The sequence below is a fragment of the Zerene cesonia genome, chromosome 10 (assembly GCF_012273895.1).
Source record: "Zerene cesonia ecotype Mississippi chromosome 10, Zerene_cesonia_1.1, whole genome shotgun sequence".
In the NCBI taxonomy this organism is placed as follows: domain Eukaryota; kingdom Metazoa; phylum Arthropoda; class Insecta; order Lepidoptera; family Pieridae; genus Zerene; species Zerene cesonia.
In genome coordinates, this window is record NC_052111.1 from 432161 (window position 1) to 451163 (window position 19003).

Here is a 19003-nt window from a genome sequence, read left to right on the forward strand (position 1 = left end):
TGTTAATTGTAATATTTTAAGTCATTTAAAAAGGTAGGGGTTTAATCTGACATAACGTTATATTTGTTTCCCCAGGTCATTAACCACACTCGGCCTAGTAATATCAAAGCTAGCAGACCAGTCGTCGGGCAAGAACAACAAGGACAAGTTCGTGCCGTACAGAGACTCGGTGCTCACTTGGTTGCTCAAAGATAATTTGGGGGGCAACAGTAAAACTGTTATGGTGAGCTGTGTTGGTTATTGTTGATTTTATTATTTGTACTATTTATAGTTGATGGTAGTATGATTTCCCAAGTTATAAATTATTTTGAAGTCAATTGAAAAATGTGTTTTTTTCTGCAATAGCGTTATTTACAAGCGTTTATATAGTTGGTAATTTCTCTTAATAAAGTAGTATATTATTTATCAATTCAAAAGATTTCCTTTCTGAGATTTGACCTTCCTTCATTTGACCATTTTTTGTATTAATTATGTAACGTACTTCTTGTTTTGTGAAAAATGTATGATTAATTTATCTATCTCACATAAAACGCAGGACGCTAATACTCGAAACATTTTCTTCAGTATCCATATATGAACTAACCTCCCACAGGTAGCGACGATATCACCAGCCGCGGACAATTACGAGGAGACACTGTCCACACTGCGATACGCGGACCGAGCGAAGCGAATAGTGAACCACGCGGTCGTCAACGAGGATCCGAACGCGAGGATCATACGGGAGCTGCGGCAGGAGGTCGAGGCGCTCAAGGAGATGCTGAAGCATGCCACGGTATGTGTACATAATATAGAAATTGTTATTTTTAAGACTAAAATACTAAACCGCATTCAAATTGACAGATATGTGACCATACTTAAATGAGACCACTTGGCGGGCATCAGCCATTCATATAAAAAAGGCATAGTAAAAATCGGTTCACCTTATCAAAGTTATGGGTAACCAATAACCTCTTCCTTTTTTGAAGAAAGTTGAAGAAATGTATTTGAATTGAACGTTAGCTACTGTTGCGATAAAAAAACTAGTAAAACATAATTAATATATTTAATATATAATAATAAAAGTCTTTCTTATGTTTTAAGGAACTATTATTTTGCATTTAGTCGTTCTATGCCTGGCTTAATCAGTATATGGTTTATTGTTGTAATGGCTTTTAAAAATAAAGTTTTTAATACTACAATAATGGGGTCTACGACAACGGTAACGCACCTTATCCGCTACGACAATATTTGCTCATCCGCTACGATAATGCTCACTTGTTACGAAAGACTGCAGTCTGCTACGGCTGTAGCAAGCTTTTGTGTTCTCAATAGAACCCTTGTTATCCATATTTTCTTTCGTATTATTTTCGTTCTCGCATAATAGCTTTGAAACAAGGATTTATGTAGTCAAAGCATATTAAAATGTACGTAACGAATAAGAAAAGTTTTTAGTAATATTCTAAATTAATATAATATGTATAAAGTTAAGCTATAAAGAAAAAACATCCTCTAAAATTGTAGGCTCTTTTTTTACGTTTCTTTTATTTTAGTTTTTATATAGAAAGTTTTGGACTCCCATAAAGTATTTATCGAGAAGTTGGGAGATATAAAAAATAATGTATGACACAGTTGAGACGATCTCAAAGATATCGTGGGCCCTTGATAAAAGAGGTTAGGTATGTACGGATCAGGCTCGCACGGGGCTAGGCAAGTCTAGATACAGAGATATTGAACTAGGATAAAATATACATAAAGCTCATGAATATGTATTCGTGTTTAACAACGCTAGTAGCGTAGGGTGTAATGGAAAAAGTTTTGCGTTGTTTATCAGCAATAACGAAAAAGGGTTTGCTGTAGGGTAAATAATGTTGTTTTAAATATTTGGGGTTTGTTTAGTTTGATTGAATAGTGGTTGATATATTCGTCATTTCCTTAGGTACTTTTAATAAACATGTTATTCAAGAATCCTTCTAATATACATATAAAATAGAGCATATTTCTATAGAGTTTAATAAAATTTAAAAACAATGTTTAGAAGTCCAAGAAATCAGAAAATAACCAAACCAAACATACAAAAATAGAGTGTGGGAATAACAATGGTTCAGATACAAAAGCTTTGCAAAATTGTTGGCACACAAAAGGATTAGTTTGAAACAGAAAGTTTTCGCAAACAGGGCTCGCCGGTCGGCGAGGACGTGCACGAGAAGTTGGCGCAAAGTGAACACCTCATGAAGGAGATGTCCCGCACTTGGGAGGAGAAACTTGTGGAGACCGGTGAGTGAAGTGACGTCCAATTGTTATTTGCACGATGTAGTTAGTACACGTGTTTTGTTATACGCAGGGAATGTATGTTTGTTGTAGGTACATAAATTGTATTATATCTATGTAATATTAATGAATAAAGAGAAAGAAAGAAAGAAAGAAACATTTATTTGAGACTCCACAGAATTACAATTAAAAAAAGAGTTATTTTCCGTTTGTATTGTGTATCCTTATGTAATTAATTGGATCGATTTGAGCCTAAACTTATGACCAAAATACTTGCATATAATTCTGAAAGGGAAATAGTTGCAATATGTATCATATTTATAATTTATTACTAGCGGCCCGCCCCGCCTTAAGAACCTTCCTTGTGCTATAACAAAAATGTTGAAGAATAATTATCTGAAATGGTCCAGCCGTTCTCGAGTTATACGCTTAGCAATACATTTGACGATTCCGTTTTATTCATATAGATAGTAATCTTAAGTAGTAGATATGTAATCTTAAATTGTTTCGCAGGACGGATACAAAGCGAAAGGCAACATGCCTTAGAGAAGATGGGCATCAGCGTGCAGGCGAGCGGCATCAAAGTGGAGAAGAATAAGTTCTATCTCGTCAACCTGAATGCCGATCCCTCTTTGAATGAGCTCTTGGTTTATTATCTTAAGGTGAGCTCGCCTTAGTTAACTGCTACATGGGATATATTATGGTTCATATGTAACTTGGTACAGTTTCTCTTTTGTGAGATAAAATATGTTTAGTGAATAATTATAGTAACTTTAGAATGTGATCCTCTTGTTTATAACTTATTATTTATATTGATAGTTAAAAATAGCTTTTAATATGTACACTTCATATTATCAAATCATCATCATCATCATCAGCCCATATATTTTCCCACTGCTGGGACACAGGCCTCCTATGAGGGTTATTATCAAATAGAATTTCCAAACTACAATATATTTGGTAAACTTTTTAGTATATTCCACACGATATTAGTTTGTTTGAAGCCTATATCTTTATAAATATATACTGTTCAGCATTCTATAAAGGGACTTAAAACGATATTAATTAATTCCTTCAATTCTCCTGACTTCTAATGTGTTCTAACTCTACAATATTATAAATCCCTTTTTTTTTTGTTATAGGACCGTACGCTAGTAGGCGCGGACCGATCGGCCGATATTCAACTATCCGGGCTCGGTATCCAGCCCCAGCACTGCCTGCTGCAAGTGGAGGGCGGAGCCCTACACATGCAGCCCTTGAACGCCGCCAGGTGCTTCGTGAACGGAACCCCCGTGCTGGAGGGCGTGAGGCTGGGACACGCCGATCGAATCCTCTGGGGAAATCACCACTTCTTCCGGGTCAACTGTCCGAAGGATACCAATGAGCTGGGTATGAGAATTCTATTGTGTACAAAAAAATCAAACACGTAAACATATCTAACCATGTATATGTATCTACATACTGGGGCTTTGTTCGCTTTTTTTTTGCTCTATTTTTATCTGAAAAACCAATTTCAAAAAGAGAAAATACGGTCAAAATATATATAAAAAAATGGGTATCTTGTGACAGTAATTAAGCTAGTGCAAGAAAATTAAGTAATTGTCGTATAAGAGGTTGAATGATCGCATCGCATTCCAGCGACAGCGTCGGAGCCGCAGACTCCCGCGCAGCCGATCGACTACAACTTCGCGCGGGACGAGATCATGCTCAACGAGCTCAGCAACGACCCCATACAGACCGCCATCTCGCGGCTCGAGCGCCAGCACGAGGAGGACAAACAGGGTTCGTTTAAAATTTTAATATTAATGTGATTTTATAGCCAGCTTTACCTCGTGTAAAGTTTAGCATGAAAGGTAGAGAAAGGGAGGGGGAATTCCTCGATCGAAAAGGGGTGGATCCTCAAACTACTAAATGTAGACTACATAACTGGCGGGCAGGTAAGGCTCCAATTGACGAAAACATTTCGTTTGCGCCATTCAAAATGTGTCGTTGCATATAATGCCATCTTTTGGATACATTGATAAATTAAATTAATTGTCCATTTCGTTATTTTTATGTTTTGACTAATCGTCATTTTAAATATATAAAAAAAGGTACACAATGTCTTTTTTAGTCTAATTATTCTATAGCTTCAAACCGCATTTGTAATTATAATAACATTTTTATTCAATTTCAGTTGCATTGGAAAAGCAGAGACAAGAGTACGAACGACAGTTTCAGCAATTGAGAAATATTTTGTCTCCGTCAACGCCTTATCCACCATATTCGTATGACCCGCTCAAATTAGGTGAGATTAACTTCTAATATCAAACATGTGCTTGTTTAAATTTTTCTCTTAGGTACTCGTTCGGATTTAATCAACTAGAACTTTGAATGATACTTTTTGGCTGAACAGTAAAAATAAACGAAGCATTTAATATTAACATTTGAAAATGTAAGTGATTCGTCAGATATAGTTACCTATTGAATTTTCTAGTAGGTTTATTATTCTAAAACACTGACCTAGATTCCTGTTTGTTTTGAGAATACACATTACCTTAACAGGTTAGTTGAATCCAGTTTACTATATATACGATCATAATAATTTATTAAATATTCAGTTTTATGCTTTATATGATAAAAATATTTTTAACATTAATTGTTGAATATATAATGTATTTGCAGGCAAAATGACGGCCTGCACGCCGACGACGGCGGCGCGCGTGGAGCGCTGGGCGGCCGAGCGCGACGACACGTTCAAGCGCTCCATCGGGCGGCTCAAGGCGGACATCCTGCGCGCCAACGCGCTCGTGCAGGAGGCCAACTTCCTCGCCGAGGAGATGCGCCGCAACACGCGCTTCAGCGTCACGCTGCAGATCCCGCCGCAGAACCTCAGCCCCAACAGGAAGGTGCGCGCACGCTCTGCCTGACCCGCACGCGTACGCGCTCTGCGCGGCCGCACATCACACCTCCTAACCTAACGCACATACTATTCACTGGCGAACACGGTTACACTAGCGCGCACGCTCAGCCTGCCACGCACGCACTACATTAGCGCACCACATGGACGTACACGCACACGCTTTTAAAGCACATAAAACACACTTTCTACGCATATGAATAATTGTAATGAACTGTTTTCAAGATATATTATGTTTAAGTCATAATTTAATCGAAACATAATAGTTTCCATCAACCTGCACAATTCAAACGGTACATCATTTTCTTTATCCATTATAAATGTATATCTGCCCCACAGCGCGGCGCGTTCGTCTCAGAACCGGCCATCATGGTGAAGCGGCCGACGCGCGGCGCGCAGGTGTGGTCCATGGAGAAGCTGGAGAACAAGTTGGTGGACATGCGCGACATGTACGACGAGTGGCGGCACAGGCAGCACTCGGACGATGAGGACAATGTGAGTGTCGAAACAAGAAAAAGCAATCGTAATGGTATATTAATGGGCGGTGTTTGTTTAATAAACAGGCATTCGAAACAAAAAGATAAAAGAAAGTCTAATACAATATAGCAACACTGTTAGTTACTGGTGGTTATAGAGGGTTAAGAAAATAGATTTAGTAATTTGCTTTACAATCTCATGAATTTAAGCACCATGGCATGGCAAAATATAAACTGTAATTTTAATGGTATCAATTAATATTGGTAGTAAAAAATGATAGCTCGTGTAAAGTAGGTAACATTTTACAATGTTAGCTTTGCCATTAACATTCAGTGCATTTTATAATAGCCCATTGTAAATAAATTAGAACTTATGTAACATGCAAGCCAAAAATTTGAGTTACCAAGCACGAGTCTACACTCGAAACTAGCCTACATGTTTACGTATTACACGAATATTTAGAAAAAAGTTTAAAATGATAGAAATGAGCTACCAAGTGGGTACTTTATTATGTCGTAGTCAGCAAATAGTAAAGAGCACATACAAAATACATTATTAATTTCAGGATGCAGCTCAAATAGACGTGGAAACACCAACGGTGCGTTTAGCTTTGCGTAGCTTTTGGATTGTTTATTTTTGTTTTTTTTTTGTATTTTTGGCATATTGTAGTTTTAAATGTTTTATTATTTTATAATTTACATTTTGCGCTTCAATTTTCCATAATAAATTAGGATTTTGGAAAGTGAACCAAAATATTTAATCCTAATATTTCATTTCCACCTTAGTTCTTTAGTTCTATTTGCTGCAAAATCAACACCCGTATAGCCTTAAAATAATCTCACAGAAATCAAATGTAAATGTCGTTCTATTTTATCTACCCTAAGAACTCTTTTTAATTTCCCTAAAATTCAACAGGAGCAGGAGGAAAAAGCGCTAGATCCATTCTACGAATCGCAAGAGAATCACAACTTGATCGGTGTTGCCAACATCTTCTTGGAGGCGTTGTTCCATGACGTGACGCTAGATTATCACACGCCCATCATCAGTCAGCAGGGAGAAGTTGCCGGGAGGTTGCAGGTGATTGGTGCATTATATAAAGCATAAAACACTTTATTGAACTCGCGCACATCAATACACAAAATAGAAATAAACTTTTCCCTCGTTAACAAGGCTATCTTATCTTACAACCTCTACCACGCATCCTAGGTACAGTAAGAAGGTGGCGACAGGAGAGAACTAGAATAAGTGATCCCCTTTCGAGAAGTAATTTACTTCTGTTTTTAATTTTACGTTTGTCTTGTAGGTTGAGATAAGTAGAGTATCGGGTCAGTTCCCACAAGACCGAATTTGTGAAGCGGCCTCGGACAGTTCTGGAGATATGAGAGATGACGATGAGCCTATCGATCCAGCTTCACAACAAGTAAGGAATTCTTCAAAATTTTAAGAATTACTACATCTTTGCTAAGTATTTGAAAGCGCTTATGAAATTATTTTCTGTATATTTGTTTTAATAGGTTCAATCCATCAAATGTAATAATTTTTTTCCCATAAAATAATGTACCTTTTGTAAATAGCAATTTTATGTGATACATAAAAACTTGTCTTCTGAAAATATGTGCTTCATATATCACACTGTTAGTTCTCAATCTGTATTGGAATACATTTATTGAAAGAACATCCTCGATTTACCATTATATTGTTTAACAAGTTACCAGCTGTACTATAAGCGTTTATATAGTCGTTAAACGAGTGTTTTCCATTTACCAGGTGACTATCCGCGTAGTCATCAAGCAGGCGAGCGGGCTCCCCCCCTCGCTGTCCAACTTCGTGTTCTGCCAGTACTCGGTGTGGGGCGGCGGCGAGCCGGTGGTGGTCGCGCCGCAGGTGTCCGCCGACACGCCTCCCCCCGCGCTCCCCGCGCTCCCTGCGCACGCCCCGCACCCCGCGCACCCCGCACACCCGGCCGCCGCCTCGCCGCGCCACCAGCTGGTGACATTCCGCTTCGATCATAGGCGGGACTTTACGATACCGCTCACGGAGGAGTTCATTGAGCATTGTGCGGGTCAGTATCTGTTGCGTTTAGATTAATTTGGTCGGTAGGGTATAAGTCGCAGATTAGGTTGTGCGAGATACTTTGTGTTTTCATATTATATACTAGCTTTTTGCTGGCGGTTTGCCCGCGTAGTCAAAGAAAAAACTCACATCAGTTTCTTGGATTTCCCGGACAAGAAATACTTTTGAAAGTATCAAATTTCGTCCTAATCTGTTTAGCGGTTTAAACGTGAAAAATAGACAAGACAGACAGTGTTAGTTTCGCGTTTATAATATCACGGGGTTCGATATAGTTTTTGATATTCTTTTTATTTTAGTGAAATTTTATTTAAATTGTGTTGGTTTTAACCATGTTATAGAGGGCGCGCTGTCGATCGAAGTGTGGGGCCACCGGTCGGCGGGGTTCAGCCGCGCGGTCGGCAACTGGGAGGTGGAGGCGCAGCAGCTGGCCAAGGCGCGCTCGCTCGCCGACCGCTGGGCGGAGCTCACGCGCAAGATCGAGCTGTGGGTCGAGATACACGAGCTCAACGACCAGGGCGAGTACGCGCCCGTCGAGGTGAGTGTGTAAAGTGCGCGTTACACTGTACTTAACGTAAGCCCCGCCCCCTCCGGTGTACAATAGTTTTCCTTATTGCCAACACATTTATAAATCGCATAAGGACACGGTATCTTACGACTGAATGTATTCAAAAATCAAAATACGTTTGATATTGGTAGTCTGCCTAAAGCTTTTGCACGCACACCACATACACCGTGCTAAAAACTGCCGAATTTAAACAACGTTAGTCGGAGTGGGTGATGTCAGGTTCTTTTTCATTACGTAATTTCTCGATTTACTCGCCGCGCTCAAAGCCCACGATAAAAGCTATGCCATAGCTTACAAATAGTGCAGCATATTTTGTGAAGTCGGTGACGATATGCGCGGTGTGCAGGTGACGCAGCGCGCGGACATCCCGACGGGCGGCGTGTACCAGCTGCGGCAGGGCCAGCAGCGCCGCGTGGCCGTGCGCGTGCGCCCCGCCGCCAACTCGGGCACGCTGCCCATCATCTGCCAGCACATCGTCAGCGTCGAAGTGGGCTCCGTTACCGTCAGGTGAACATTCAATTAACGAACGAATGAATGGATTAATTAATGAATTAATAAAAATTATTGGTTGCCTTACAAAAAAATGTATAACGAAGCCGTACAAAACTACTCGATCTAATTGAATAATTATTTGGCATAAGCTATTCTTTGCGGCTAGTACACGCATATACGCTTATATATATACGCGCGCTTGTGTTTTGACACGCAGATAGAAATAATACTATACGGCAATAAAAAATCCTTGTCGATGTTTGTTTCTGCAATAACGCGTTTGAGTATATGGGCTAAAATTTTTTTTTTTTTGGATTGTATCAGGTCGCGGCTACAAAAGCCCCTCGACTCGTACCAAGAAGAAGACCTGGCGGTGCTGCGCGAGCGCTGGAGCGAAGCGCTCGCGCGGCGGAGGCAGCACTTGCACGCACAGCTGCAGGTACATTATATATGCTATATTATATTTTTAATTAATTAATATTAAGTGGCACATTTAGTTTTGAAAATTTTCGAGGTACATTGAGTAAATTTATATATAAAGATTTATCAAGATTAGAAGATAGAAACAAAAAAGGAATATATCTCTTATTAGCTTTCCGCGCTCGTCATTGCTTTGACCGCGTAGTCAAAGATAAATCAGCATAGTTCCCGTCCCTATCCTCTCACAGGTCCTGAACTATCTATCTATCGTACCAAATTTCATTTAAGGTCTGAACCTTAAATGAAATAAAATCTTCGTACATATTAGCCTAACGTACATGAATGCAAATGTTTTTTTTGCCTTAATTGTCAGTTGTCATTTAATCTTATACATATTTATTGCTAATTTATATATTTTTAATATTAGAAATTGGTGAATATGTCGCCGTCGTTGAAGAGTGAACGGGATATGGAGAGAGAGCAGTCGCTGGTTGAGCAGTGGGTTTCGCTCACTGAGGAAAGAAATGCGGTACGTTATAGTGTTCTAACATTTTATTTAATTTTTCAGAATAACATTGTTTGACCATGAATAAAATCATTTAAGTTATTCAAATTCAAAATCTCGTCGGATATATTTATTGACTTAATATTTGCATCAGTTATGAATACTTCTATGTTATGTTATAAATATAAATAAATAAATAAAAAATAAATAAATAAATAAATAAATAATAATAAATAAATTGGAAACGTATAATTTCTTATATATAAGCTTGGACTACAGGGATGTGTTTTTTTTTTTTTTTTGAAAGAAGTGTTTTGATTACGGGAAAAATTCGTACTAATAAAGTAACACACTAAATTAGATATTTTAATATGACACATTGAATATATAACAGGTGTTAGTACCAAGCCCCGGCAGTCCAATTCCGGGAGCGCCGGCCGCGTGGAACCCCCCGCCCGGTATGGAACAACACATCCCGGTGCTGTTCCTGGATCTTAACGGTATTCTTTTTTCATAAATTATTTTTCTTGCAAATCTTGTAGAAAATCACTTTAAAGAATTCTTATCGACGTACTTATTAACAAATGTCCGAGTGACGTTAAACGTATAAACCAGTAATTGAAATTGAGACCTTATTTCGTCGCAGTAGCACTCAAAATCTATTGTCTATGTAAAAATCTAAAGTCTGATGCTCATAAGGAAACTGCTTAATACGGGCATCGGGTAGAATTATTTACAAATATTTATAACAATATTCACCGTTTCAGCGGATGATCTGACGACGCACGGCTCGGGAGAGGAGGTGTCGGTGGCCGGGCTGCACTCGATCCTGCCCAAGGAGCACGGCAACAAGTTCTACGAGCTGCAGCTGGTGCAGCACCACCACAAGGACGTGAGTGCGGCCGCCGCCTGGGACTCCTCCATACACGACTCGCAGTACCTCAACCGGATCACCGAGGGTGAGGGGGCTAATTAGCGAAATTATGTGGAAAAAAAACTACCTGCAAACTGACACTTTATTGTGCACTGAAGACTATTTTGATGTATTTAAACGTATATTTTATTATGTACTAGAATTAACTAACTTTTAACTTAATTCCACTGTGGAAAGTACATAATTAAATATAAATGAAGGGTATGCTGTTTGACGGAAATAGGACTTTTTATTTAGTAAATAGGAATAATGAATGATATATTTAATTTAATATTTCATATTATATGAAAGAGATATTTAATTTAATATCTCATATTATGATTTAGGTATTAGGTATGGTTCAGATTATTTTCTATTGTTGCCTTAATTTCAAGATAAAAATAAATATACAGCCAACGAACGTGTGTACCTGATACTGAAGACAACAGTGCGGCTGTCCCATCCCGCGCCGATGGAGCTGATCCTGCGCAAGCGCCTCGCGCTCAACATATACAAGCGGCAGAGCCTCACTGACCGGATACGGAAGAAGATAGTTAGGTAGGTAACTGCTTTGTTTCGTGTTACAAATTTGCACATGGCAAGTATTTGATACAGCTGGGAATGTTTCAATGTCAAACCGATAGAATTTTCAGTGAGTAATTTATTTGGACACAAATATTGATTAGAAATAGGTATTTTGTTTGTTATAAAATGTTATAGTTACAATAATTAACTAACTCATAAATACTTCTTTAAAATTATTTGACAAATTCTTACTAATCCAACCTCCCCTCCCCTTGCACCGTTCGTAAAACCTAGCACGTATTCCAGGACGGATCAGCTGACGCAAACCGGCGTCACGTACGAGGTGGTGTCCAACATCCCCAAAGCGTCGGAGGAGCTGGAGGAGCGCGAGAGCCTGGCGCAGATCGCCGCCACCGGGGAGGACTCCAGCTTCGCTGACGGGGAGACTTATATCGGTCAGTGTGCGCTTAGATATAAGCTTTCACAATAGCTCAATTAATAGGTAACTGTGTAACTGTGAAGCTTTATTAAGTTTAAATTTTAGGTTATCACGGATCTTGGCCATTGTACGTAGAACAGGTTATATACAAGGATATAGAGCTATCGGATTAATAGGGCACTTAATTAGCTTGGTCTCGTTACATTGGTATCGACATGTCCTTCTTTGCTTTTTATTTCAATAAAGGTTTGCGAAAATTTTTATTTACCTTGGCAATTGAAATAAATGGATTTTTTTATAGGTAAAATATGACTTATCTTTACATTTTCCAGAGAAATACACGCGAGGCGTGAGCGCAGTGGAGAGCATCCTCACCCTGGACCGCCTGCGGCAGAGCGTCGCCGTCAAGGAGCTGGAGCAGGCGCGCGGCCAGCCCGTCACCATGCGCAAGACGGCCTCCGTGCCCAACTTCTCGCAGGTATACCATTGTGGACTCTATTGCGATACGATAAGACACAGTTTAGCTCGTAGTGTCCACACTGCGCAAGCGTGTATTGATGATTTTGTACGAACCGCGTTAGCCGACAAACGGAAACATGTTTGATTCGAAATATACATTGAAGTATCTTCCTATACCAAAAAAGTTGTCATCAATAAATGCTCATTTAAAAGATGACAAAAGAAACAATGAAAATATGTTTTGTTTTTTTTTACGCGGAGTTTATTTTACGATCACAACTCACACCGCTTACTTGAAAACGAACAGTAGTTCTAAATGCAGGCGCAAACACACTATACATCAAGTGAATGAGAAATAATTGGTTATTGTTGTTGCACCTTGCGTTCGGCGACATTCCGTTCCTTACACGAAATGAAAATGCATGTTAGCTATATGACGCGTGAAGAAGAATCATACCAATTAATTCTTCCATTTAACAAGTATCATTCACGTGGTTGTGCGCTCCGCACGCAGGCGCGCGGGTGCGCGGGCGCGGCCGGACGCGGCCGGACGCTGAGACGCAACAATAATACAAAGTATATGTGATTATTTCAGGGTGCTTTCTCACGACGCGACGCGTTTCAAACGCTATGCAACGCGACTCGATATGTCGTTGATTTCGTATCGTCATTGCAAGGGCAGGAATACGATGCTCTCGGTCGGGATGACGCATCGTCGCGTTGCGTGGTGAGAAGATATCCTAGATTATGTTGCGTCTGCTTACATATCGATGATACAGTCTTTAGATGATTCGTTCTCACTACACGCATCGAGCGTCGACGCTTTATAAAACGCTATTAACTTGAGCTGTCCGCTGGTGTTATTTGTCGTTACTAACATATTAACATGTGACAAATGTGATGTATACAAGTATTGGATTGATTGTGAAAAATTTATACAAAAAAAAACAGATAATGAAAATAATGTCTGAATGTGCTCAGCTTTTCATTTGATTGTTTTCACGAGCGATACGCATGCGAAGCGTAAATACGACGATATAAAACGTATAGCCGAATCGTTTTGTAAATTATGAGATTCTGTAGTACACATAAACTATTCTGTATCGTATAAAGGTCTTGAATTCTTAATATTCAGAATTAATGTTTTTATAAGAACTTACAGTCCGAATTTATTTTTTGATTACAATTCAATTGTTTTAATAGTCTATTATGCAAAAGCTTGGGTTTGGTTGTTTTTTCATAAAAAAATATACTATAGAATCTTGTAATATGAAAACAAATGTATGTAACAATTATATTTATTAACTAGATCAACAAACGCATAAAAATAAGTTTTATTCTTATATTGGTTTCTGTTTAAAAGATTCACAATTACTATGGAAATTAGTATAAATTTAATAACCTACGGAATAAAGTCTATTTTTCGTTTTTATTGCGTTATTCGATTTGATGATAACTCGTATATTACTAAAGAGGTTAAGTTATATCTCGCTCGTGTATGCAATCATTAATGATGTGTGTTGTCGCTACGCACGCGGTCGCAGCTGTCTCAGGCACTCGAGAACGCAGCCAAGAACGGAAACAACGTGAGTCAGCATGGCCCTTACACTCGCATACTATCTGTTGCATTTCATTTTTGTTTCTCGCTATGGTGCATTACGGTAGAACACTGTATATAATGGTCAATGTTTAAAAAAATATATCAAACGGCATACATGTTGCAGTTGTCGGTTATACCGCATCGGTAATTGATAGCTAAGGTTTAGACGATGCGAGGCACGAATGGTTCCTTGAATTGAATACGATGATACCTTGAAATTGGGAGGAGACATGTATGAATATTTTTGTGCTGATTTTTTTTTTGCGTCGCTGTAAGTCTTTGTGGTCGCTGTAGGAGTGGGCATGTTTCATATTTTATGTTACCTTCATCTGTATTATTTGGCTAGCTTAAGAGCTCTTTAGTTTAGTGGTTACCTTATTGTATATGTATAGTGTAGGGTACTCATGTCCAATATTTATATTATAATTCTGCGACAGATTGGCCTTCGAACTCAAAACTTTTTACACCCTTTTATTCACTAAGCGGTGATATGTAGCACGATCACAAATCACCAGGAAATATGTGAATTTGATCTCTTTTTTTATTATCCAACACTGTTGTGATTAAAAGTTTTGATTTTTGTTTAAAATCTATAAAATCTTTTGCATAAAGCTTGTCGTACTTTGTCAATAATTCAACGTTTAATTCTCTATCAAGCTATATAATTCAATTGATTAATACATTGTGTCTACAAAATTTACTCCCTATTAAGAATTACACGTCTAAACGTCCGATCCCCCAATTAAAAGCACCACATCTATGTAGATAATGCGCCTGGACTCGTCGTTCGAGTCGCTAGCGGGCCTATCGTCGGGCCGCTCGGGCAGCGTGGCCGACCTGGCGGACGAGACGCCGCGCCGCGTGCGCCACTCGTACGCTGCGCCCGCGCATAACGACCCCGACCTGACCACGCCCACCAAACCGTTCGGACTTGGTACGTACATACAGAGCCGCGACGATGCGTGCAATACTTAATTCATTTTTTTAATATACTTACATATTGTGATAAAGTGCATAATTGTGACGTTATTTATTGGTGATTTTTATTTAATCGTTGTGATTTTTTAACAGGACAATGTGTGTATAAATATACTCGTCTCACTGATGTACTTCTTTCTGCTATACCTCTTGTCACTACACATTCCATTTTTATAGCTCACCCTAAATGATCCCATCACTAGGTCCGAATTTTAGTCGAGATTAATTATGTAATACTACATATACTTCATACAACTGAGAGTTAGTATTAGTGCATAGAGTAGATCTAGGTTGTAGGTATATTTTGCCATAACATTTGTATATAATTGCACGAAAATGTAGGTATTAGCATAGCTCTACCAAACCGATTCTACACATCCATGACAATGAAATATACACTCCCCAGCTAGAAAATTTTACATTATTTTTTATTTTATTTATTTTCACTATTCACAAATTTATACCACCATACATTCACAATGATTTTATTTCGTCTTGCTTTGTGGCAATGCTATGCTCCCAGATACTATCACTCTTCTCTCTGTCTATTTTCTCTTACAAAATTATATTTTTCGTTATTTCGAAATTAACTTGAGTGGGTTTCACTCGATTTTTTTGAATACAACACGCCTTTTTAGTAATTGATCTGTTGTGACTGAAATGCGACGCTCATCTATAAATTTAATGAAAAATAAATAAATAGGCAAACTCAGTCTGAACTCCAAATATTAAGAAGGCTGTTCGAAAATTTTCAAAATGTGATCCCGGCTTAAACTAACATTGTTTTTTTGTTATATCTTGACCCCTCGCAACCTTCAGGCTCGTTCCTATCAGGTAATCAGGTGACAATAAATGGTATTGACTGGGAATGGCGCAGTATTGCAAAAATATTAGACGAATGCAATGTTAACATTGGAAATAATTAGTTGTGTTGTGGTACCTTTATATAAACAAAATTTATAGTCATTTTTGGGTAATTGGCTGTGAACATCTTGGAAAACAATGTAAATTTAATTCTTTTGAATTAAAACAATGATTTCTTAAAGATTAAATGTATACAAATATATTGAGGCTGTGATATCTTAACGGATTAGCTTCCGGCATCCAGCAAGCTTCTGTCGTTGTGTTTCGTTTGTTTGCGTGTCACTTTTATTTGCATGAAACAAGCATGACCTTGTTTTTATTTATTATTCCCTTCCACTTATTTTTACTGCTGTCGTTTCAGCAGATCACGCTTTAATGGGACTATAAGATTGAAGCATCTGTTTACAACTTAACCTATAAACGTGAACGATACAGCCATATTATAAAACTTGTAAGGTGTTGTAAGACGATAAAATGAAAAAAAAAACTTGAATAACAGTCGTATTGTAGATGGTAATAGTAGTATATTGTTATGGTATTCGTAACATATATGTAGGTGTGTGTGTTAGGAACGAGATGCATGTGTCAAGTAGTAATTACTTGAAGTAAACGATATGACATAGTTATATGAAAGCATGGAATTAGAAAGTGTTAAATATTTAGCGTCCAGAAACATAAGTTAATTATGAATCTATAGGTATTGTAAGAATCTGGACCTGTATATATTTCTATTTTTATATATCTTATATTACTGTAAAGAATCTCTTTGATGCTCACATTTATGGCCAATTTTAAGACTATAAATACTATTCTACTAACATTTATCTCTGAAATAATGTCTTTGGTCTCTTCTGTGGTCTGGTGAACGTTATTTTGACACATGTACTAACATTTCTATTTCAGCTCGACCAACGTTCCTTAATTTGAATTTGAACCTGAACTCACTACGACTGCAGACGCCGAATAAGTGTACGTGCTGACATTTAAGTCGTAGAATCATTAGATTGGCTTGTTCTTGAATCTTTTTCGTTGTCTCATATACACTTTGGTTGTTTTTGTTTTGTGTTATTTGCGTATCGGTGCTTGTTCGGTACATTCGACGTAGGTAACAAACAACTGCTGTTACGTTTAATCAAACATTGATGTATCATTTTATATTTTGTTTTATTTTTCATCTTAAGCTTGGAGTCTCCTTAGGAGTCTTATATCAAGCGGAGTTGGCATGAACTTCATACATGAAGCATGAATTGGCAATATTACGCATCTCAAAATTATCTTGTATCTATTGGTCGCAATGTTTTATAGTAACATTTTAAGTAGATAGAACTAGTTACAGTTCAAGTTTGTTTTGTACATTTTGGACACGTATCTTCAGCTGTAGGTCATTTGTAGATACGCTCGTTTTATTTGGCTGATTTTATTCATGGTAACATATAATTATTTGCTGAACAAATGACTGTATATAGACTTACGTTGTTTTTAATATACATTGGTACTTACAGCGTCTCCTGCCAGTGGGAAATTGGGTTTGCGCATGACCACACTACACGAAGAGCCGGGAAGACGTAACGACGAGGATTCTCATTCTGAGCCAGAATCGGCCCCCAATGACGAACTTACTACTCCACGCTCACACGTAAGTTTAAATAATTATTCTGTGTTTTTATTATTTGGTTACATAGTAGAGACATAAATAGGCATAAACGGGCATGTTTGAATTTGTTTTCAGCGCACTCGATCACGCGCCACTGCCCGCGGTTTCTTGCCGACATCCAAAACATTGGATTCATTGCACGAACTCGCTTGTGAACGAATCCCCAACAAGAACTCACCATCGATATCGTCTAGTGGATACGGTAAGTAAATATCAACAATTTGGTAATTGACGTCGTCCAATACACAAATAATATACAGGCAGACAGATAGACAGTCAACATAATGAATGGAAAATATTTAGACATATAGTTAAGTTGTTAGTTTTATTTATATCCTACTAATCCTACTATCCCACTATCCTACTTCCTAATATTATAAATGCGAAAGTTTGTAAGGATGTGTGTGTGTTTTTATTGCTCTTTCACGCAAAAACTGCTGATCCGATTGCCATGAAATTTGGATCGTAAATAGCTGGACAACTAGAATAACATATAGGCAAATTTTTATCCCGATATTCCTTCGGGATACGAACTTACGCGGGTGACACCGCTTTTCACGTTTGCACGTTATTCAATATTCATTGATCAATTGACAGATATAGTGATTCGTGTGTACAGGTTCGCAAGCTGTATCATCGACCAACCTCACCAACGACGACACACTCTCCATACGCAGCATGTCCGTTGACGACACACCGGATTTCGACAAAGTAATGGATTACACGCACTTGAGCCGAACGAAAACCTCGATGGCCGGCCTCAGGAATGAGATCAGCGAGCTCAGAAGCGATATAACGGACCTGAAGAATGAAATAGTGGAGTCGAAAAATGAGCTGGAAGATGTCGCCTTCGAAAAATCCAAAACGCCAGTACTGACTCCGGGTTCCCGGAATAGGATTAATCCCTTTTTGAGGGATTGCGAGGAGGCTATGCAGGACGATAAGGACTCTCAGATATTGGACCCGCTCGGGGCCATACCGGTGGAGACGCACGCTGTGGTATCTAGTCATAATAAAAACGAGCTTCAGGTCAATGGTGAATCGGCGCACGAGACTACGTTTGGTTAGTAACACTAAATCTGTGACTCTGTTTAATATATCTATATATTTTATGTAATCACTGTTAAATGGCAAAACTCTCAAGTCCTAGTATTTTCTTGTGTTTGATTTTACGCGAGTATTATACATTTAGAAATTAACAATCTCAAGTCCTATAAGTCTTGCCATTTAAGTATGTAATTATGTAAGAGTAATAGCGTTAGAATATATCTTATAACATTTGAATCCTACTTCACAGGCGAAGCGGAGGTAGAATCGGTGAGCTCCGAACAGTCTAGTCACGGAACGCGAAGTCGCGAGGCCTCCTCGGTGGGTGAGAGCGATTCTCCCGGACCAGACCCCGTCGTCAATACGTCGCTGCCCGCTGGAAAGGTGCGTTATTTAACAAATTTTTTTTTCAATTCGAATTATTAAATAGATTCACAGCACGTCTTTATATACAATTTAAATAATATTAACTGTTATCCAGGATTTCATTTAAACCTACTAATATTATAAATGCGAAAGTTTGTGTGAGTTTGTTGCTCTTTCACGCAAAAACTGTTGAACCGATTACAATGAAATTTGGTAAGTAGACAGCTAGACAGCTGGAATAACATAATGGCAACTTTTTGTCCCGATATTCCTACAGGATAGAGACTTACGCGGGTGAAACCGCGGGGCGCAGTTAGTATATAATAACAATACAAACGTGACAGGTGGTGCGGCGGCGCGCGGGCGGCGGGCGCAGCGCGGCGCGCGCGTCGTACCCGGCGGCGCGCAAGCCGCACGAGCCCGCCTCCTCCGCCGACAGGATCCTGCACGGTTCGTATGACACCAATGCGTTTGTAGACC

General features: G+C 38.7%; 1 protein-coding gene across 6 annotated transcripts in view; it reads left to right on the top strand.

The window, feature by feature from the left end:
- The window catches only part of LOC119829816 (kinesin-like protein KIF13B), a 100541-nt gene that overhangs the window by 76663 nt on the left and 4875 nt on the right, over positions 1 to 19003 (top strand). Inside the window, exons 7-37 of one of the 6 annotated variants that reach the window (XM_038352543.1) lie at positions 76 to 223; positions 593 to 772; positions 2154 to 2253; positions 2761 to 2909; positions 3390 to 3636; positions 3886 to 4029; positions 4424 to 4534; positions 4912 to 5135; positions 5486 to 5641; positions 6189 to 6221; positions 6539 to 6700; positions 6927 to 7043; positions 7391 to 7685; positions 8035 to 8231; positions 8608 to 8768; positions 9078 to 9192; positions 9601 to 9702; positions 10073 to 10178; positions 10446 to 10637; positions 11005 to 11149; positions 11423 to 11571; positions 11888 to 12033; positions 12610 to 12741; positions 14380 to 14548; positions 15412 to 15426; positions 16360 to 16425; positions 16959 to 17092; positions 17186 to 17312; positions 17730 to 18173; positions 18408 to 18541; positions 18868 to 18973. In XM_038352543.1, coding sequence (XP_038208471.1) covers positions 76 to 223; positions 593 to 772; positions 2154 to 2253; positions 2761 to 2909; positions 3390 to 3636; positions 3886 to 4029; positions 4424 to 4534; positions 4912 to 5135; positions 5486 to 5641; positions 6189 to 6221; positions 6539 to 6700; positions 6927 to 7043; positions 7391 to 7685; positions 8035 to 8231; positions 8608 to 8768; positions 9078 to 9192; positions 9601 to 9702; positions 10073 to 10178; positions 10446 to 10637; positions 11005 to 11149; positions 11423 to 11571; positions 11888 to 12033; positions 12610 to 12741; positions 14380 to 14548; positions 15412 to 15426; positions 16360 to 16425; positions 16959 to 17092; positions 17186 to 17312; positions 17730 to 18173; positions 18408 to 18541; positions 18868 to 18973 — 4706 coding nt within the window. Of the gene's footprint in view, positions 1 to 75; positions 224 to 592; positions 773 to 2153; positions 2254 to 2760; positions 2910 to 3389; positions 3637 to 3885; positions 4030 to 4423; positions 4535 to 4911; positions 5136 to 5485; positions 5642 to 6188; positions 6222 to 6538; positions 6701 to 6926; positions 7044 to 7390; positions 7686 to 8034; positions 8232 to 8607; positions 8769 to 9077; positions 9193 to 9600; positions 9703 to 10072; positions 10179 to 10445; positions 10638 to 11004; positions 11150 to 11410; positions 11572 to 11887; positions 12034 to 12609; positions 12742 to 13558; positions 13601 to 14379; positions 14549 to 15411; positions 15427 to 16359; positions 16426 to 16958; positions 17093 to 17185; positions 17313 to 17729; positions 18174 to 18407; positions 18542 to 18867; positions 18974 to 19003 lie in introns of all 6 variants that reach the window. The other 5 variants (XM_038352546.1, XM_038352544.1, XM_038352547.1 and 2 more) reach the window with 5 other exon arrangements.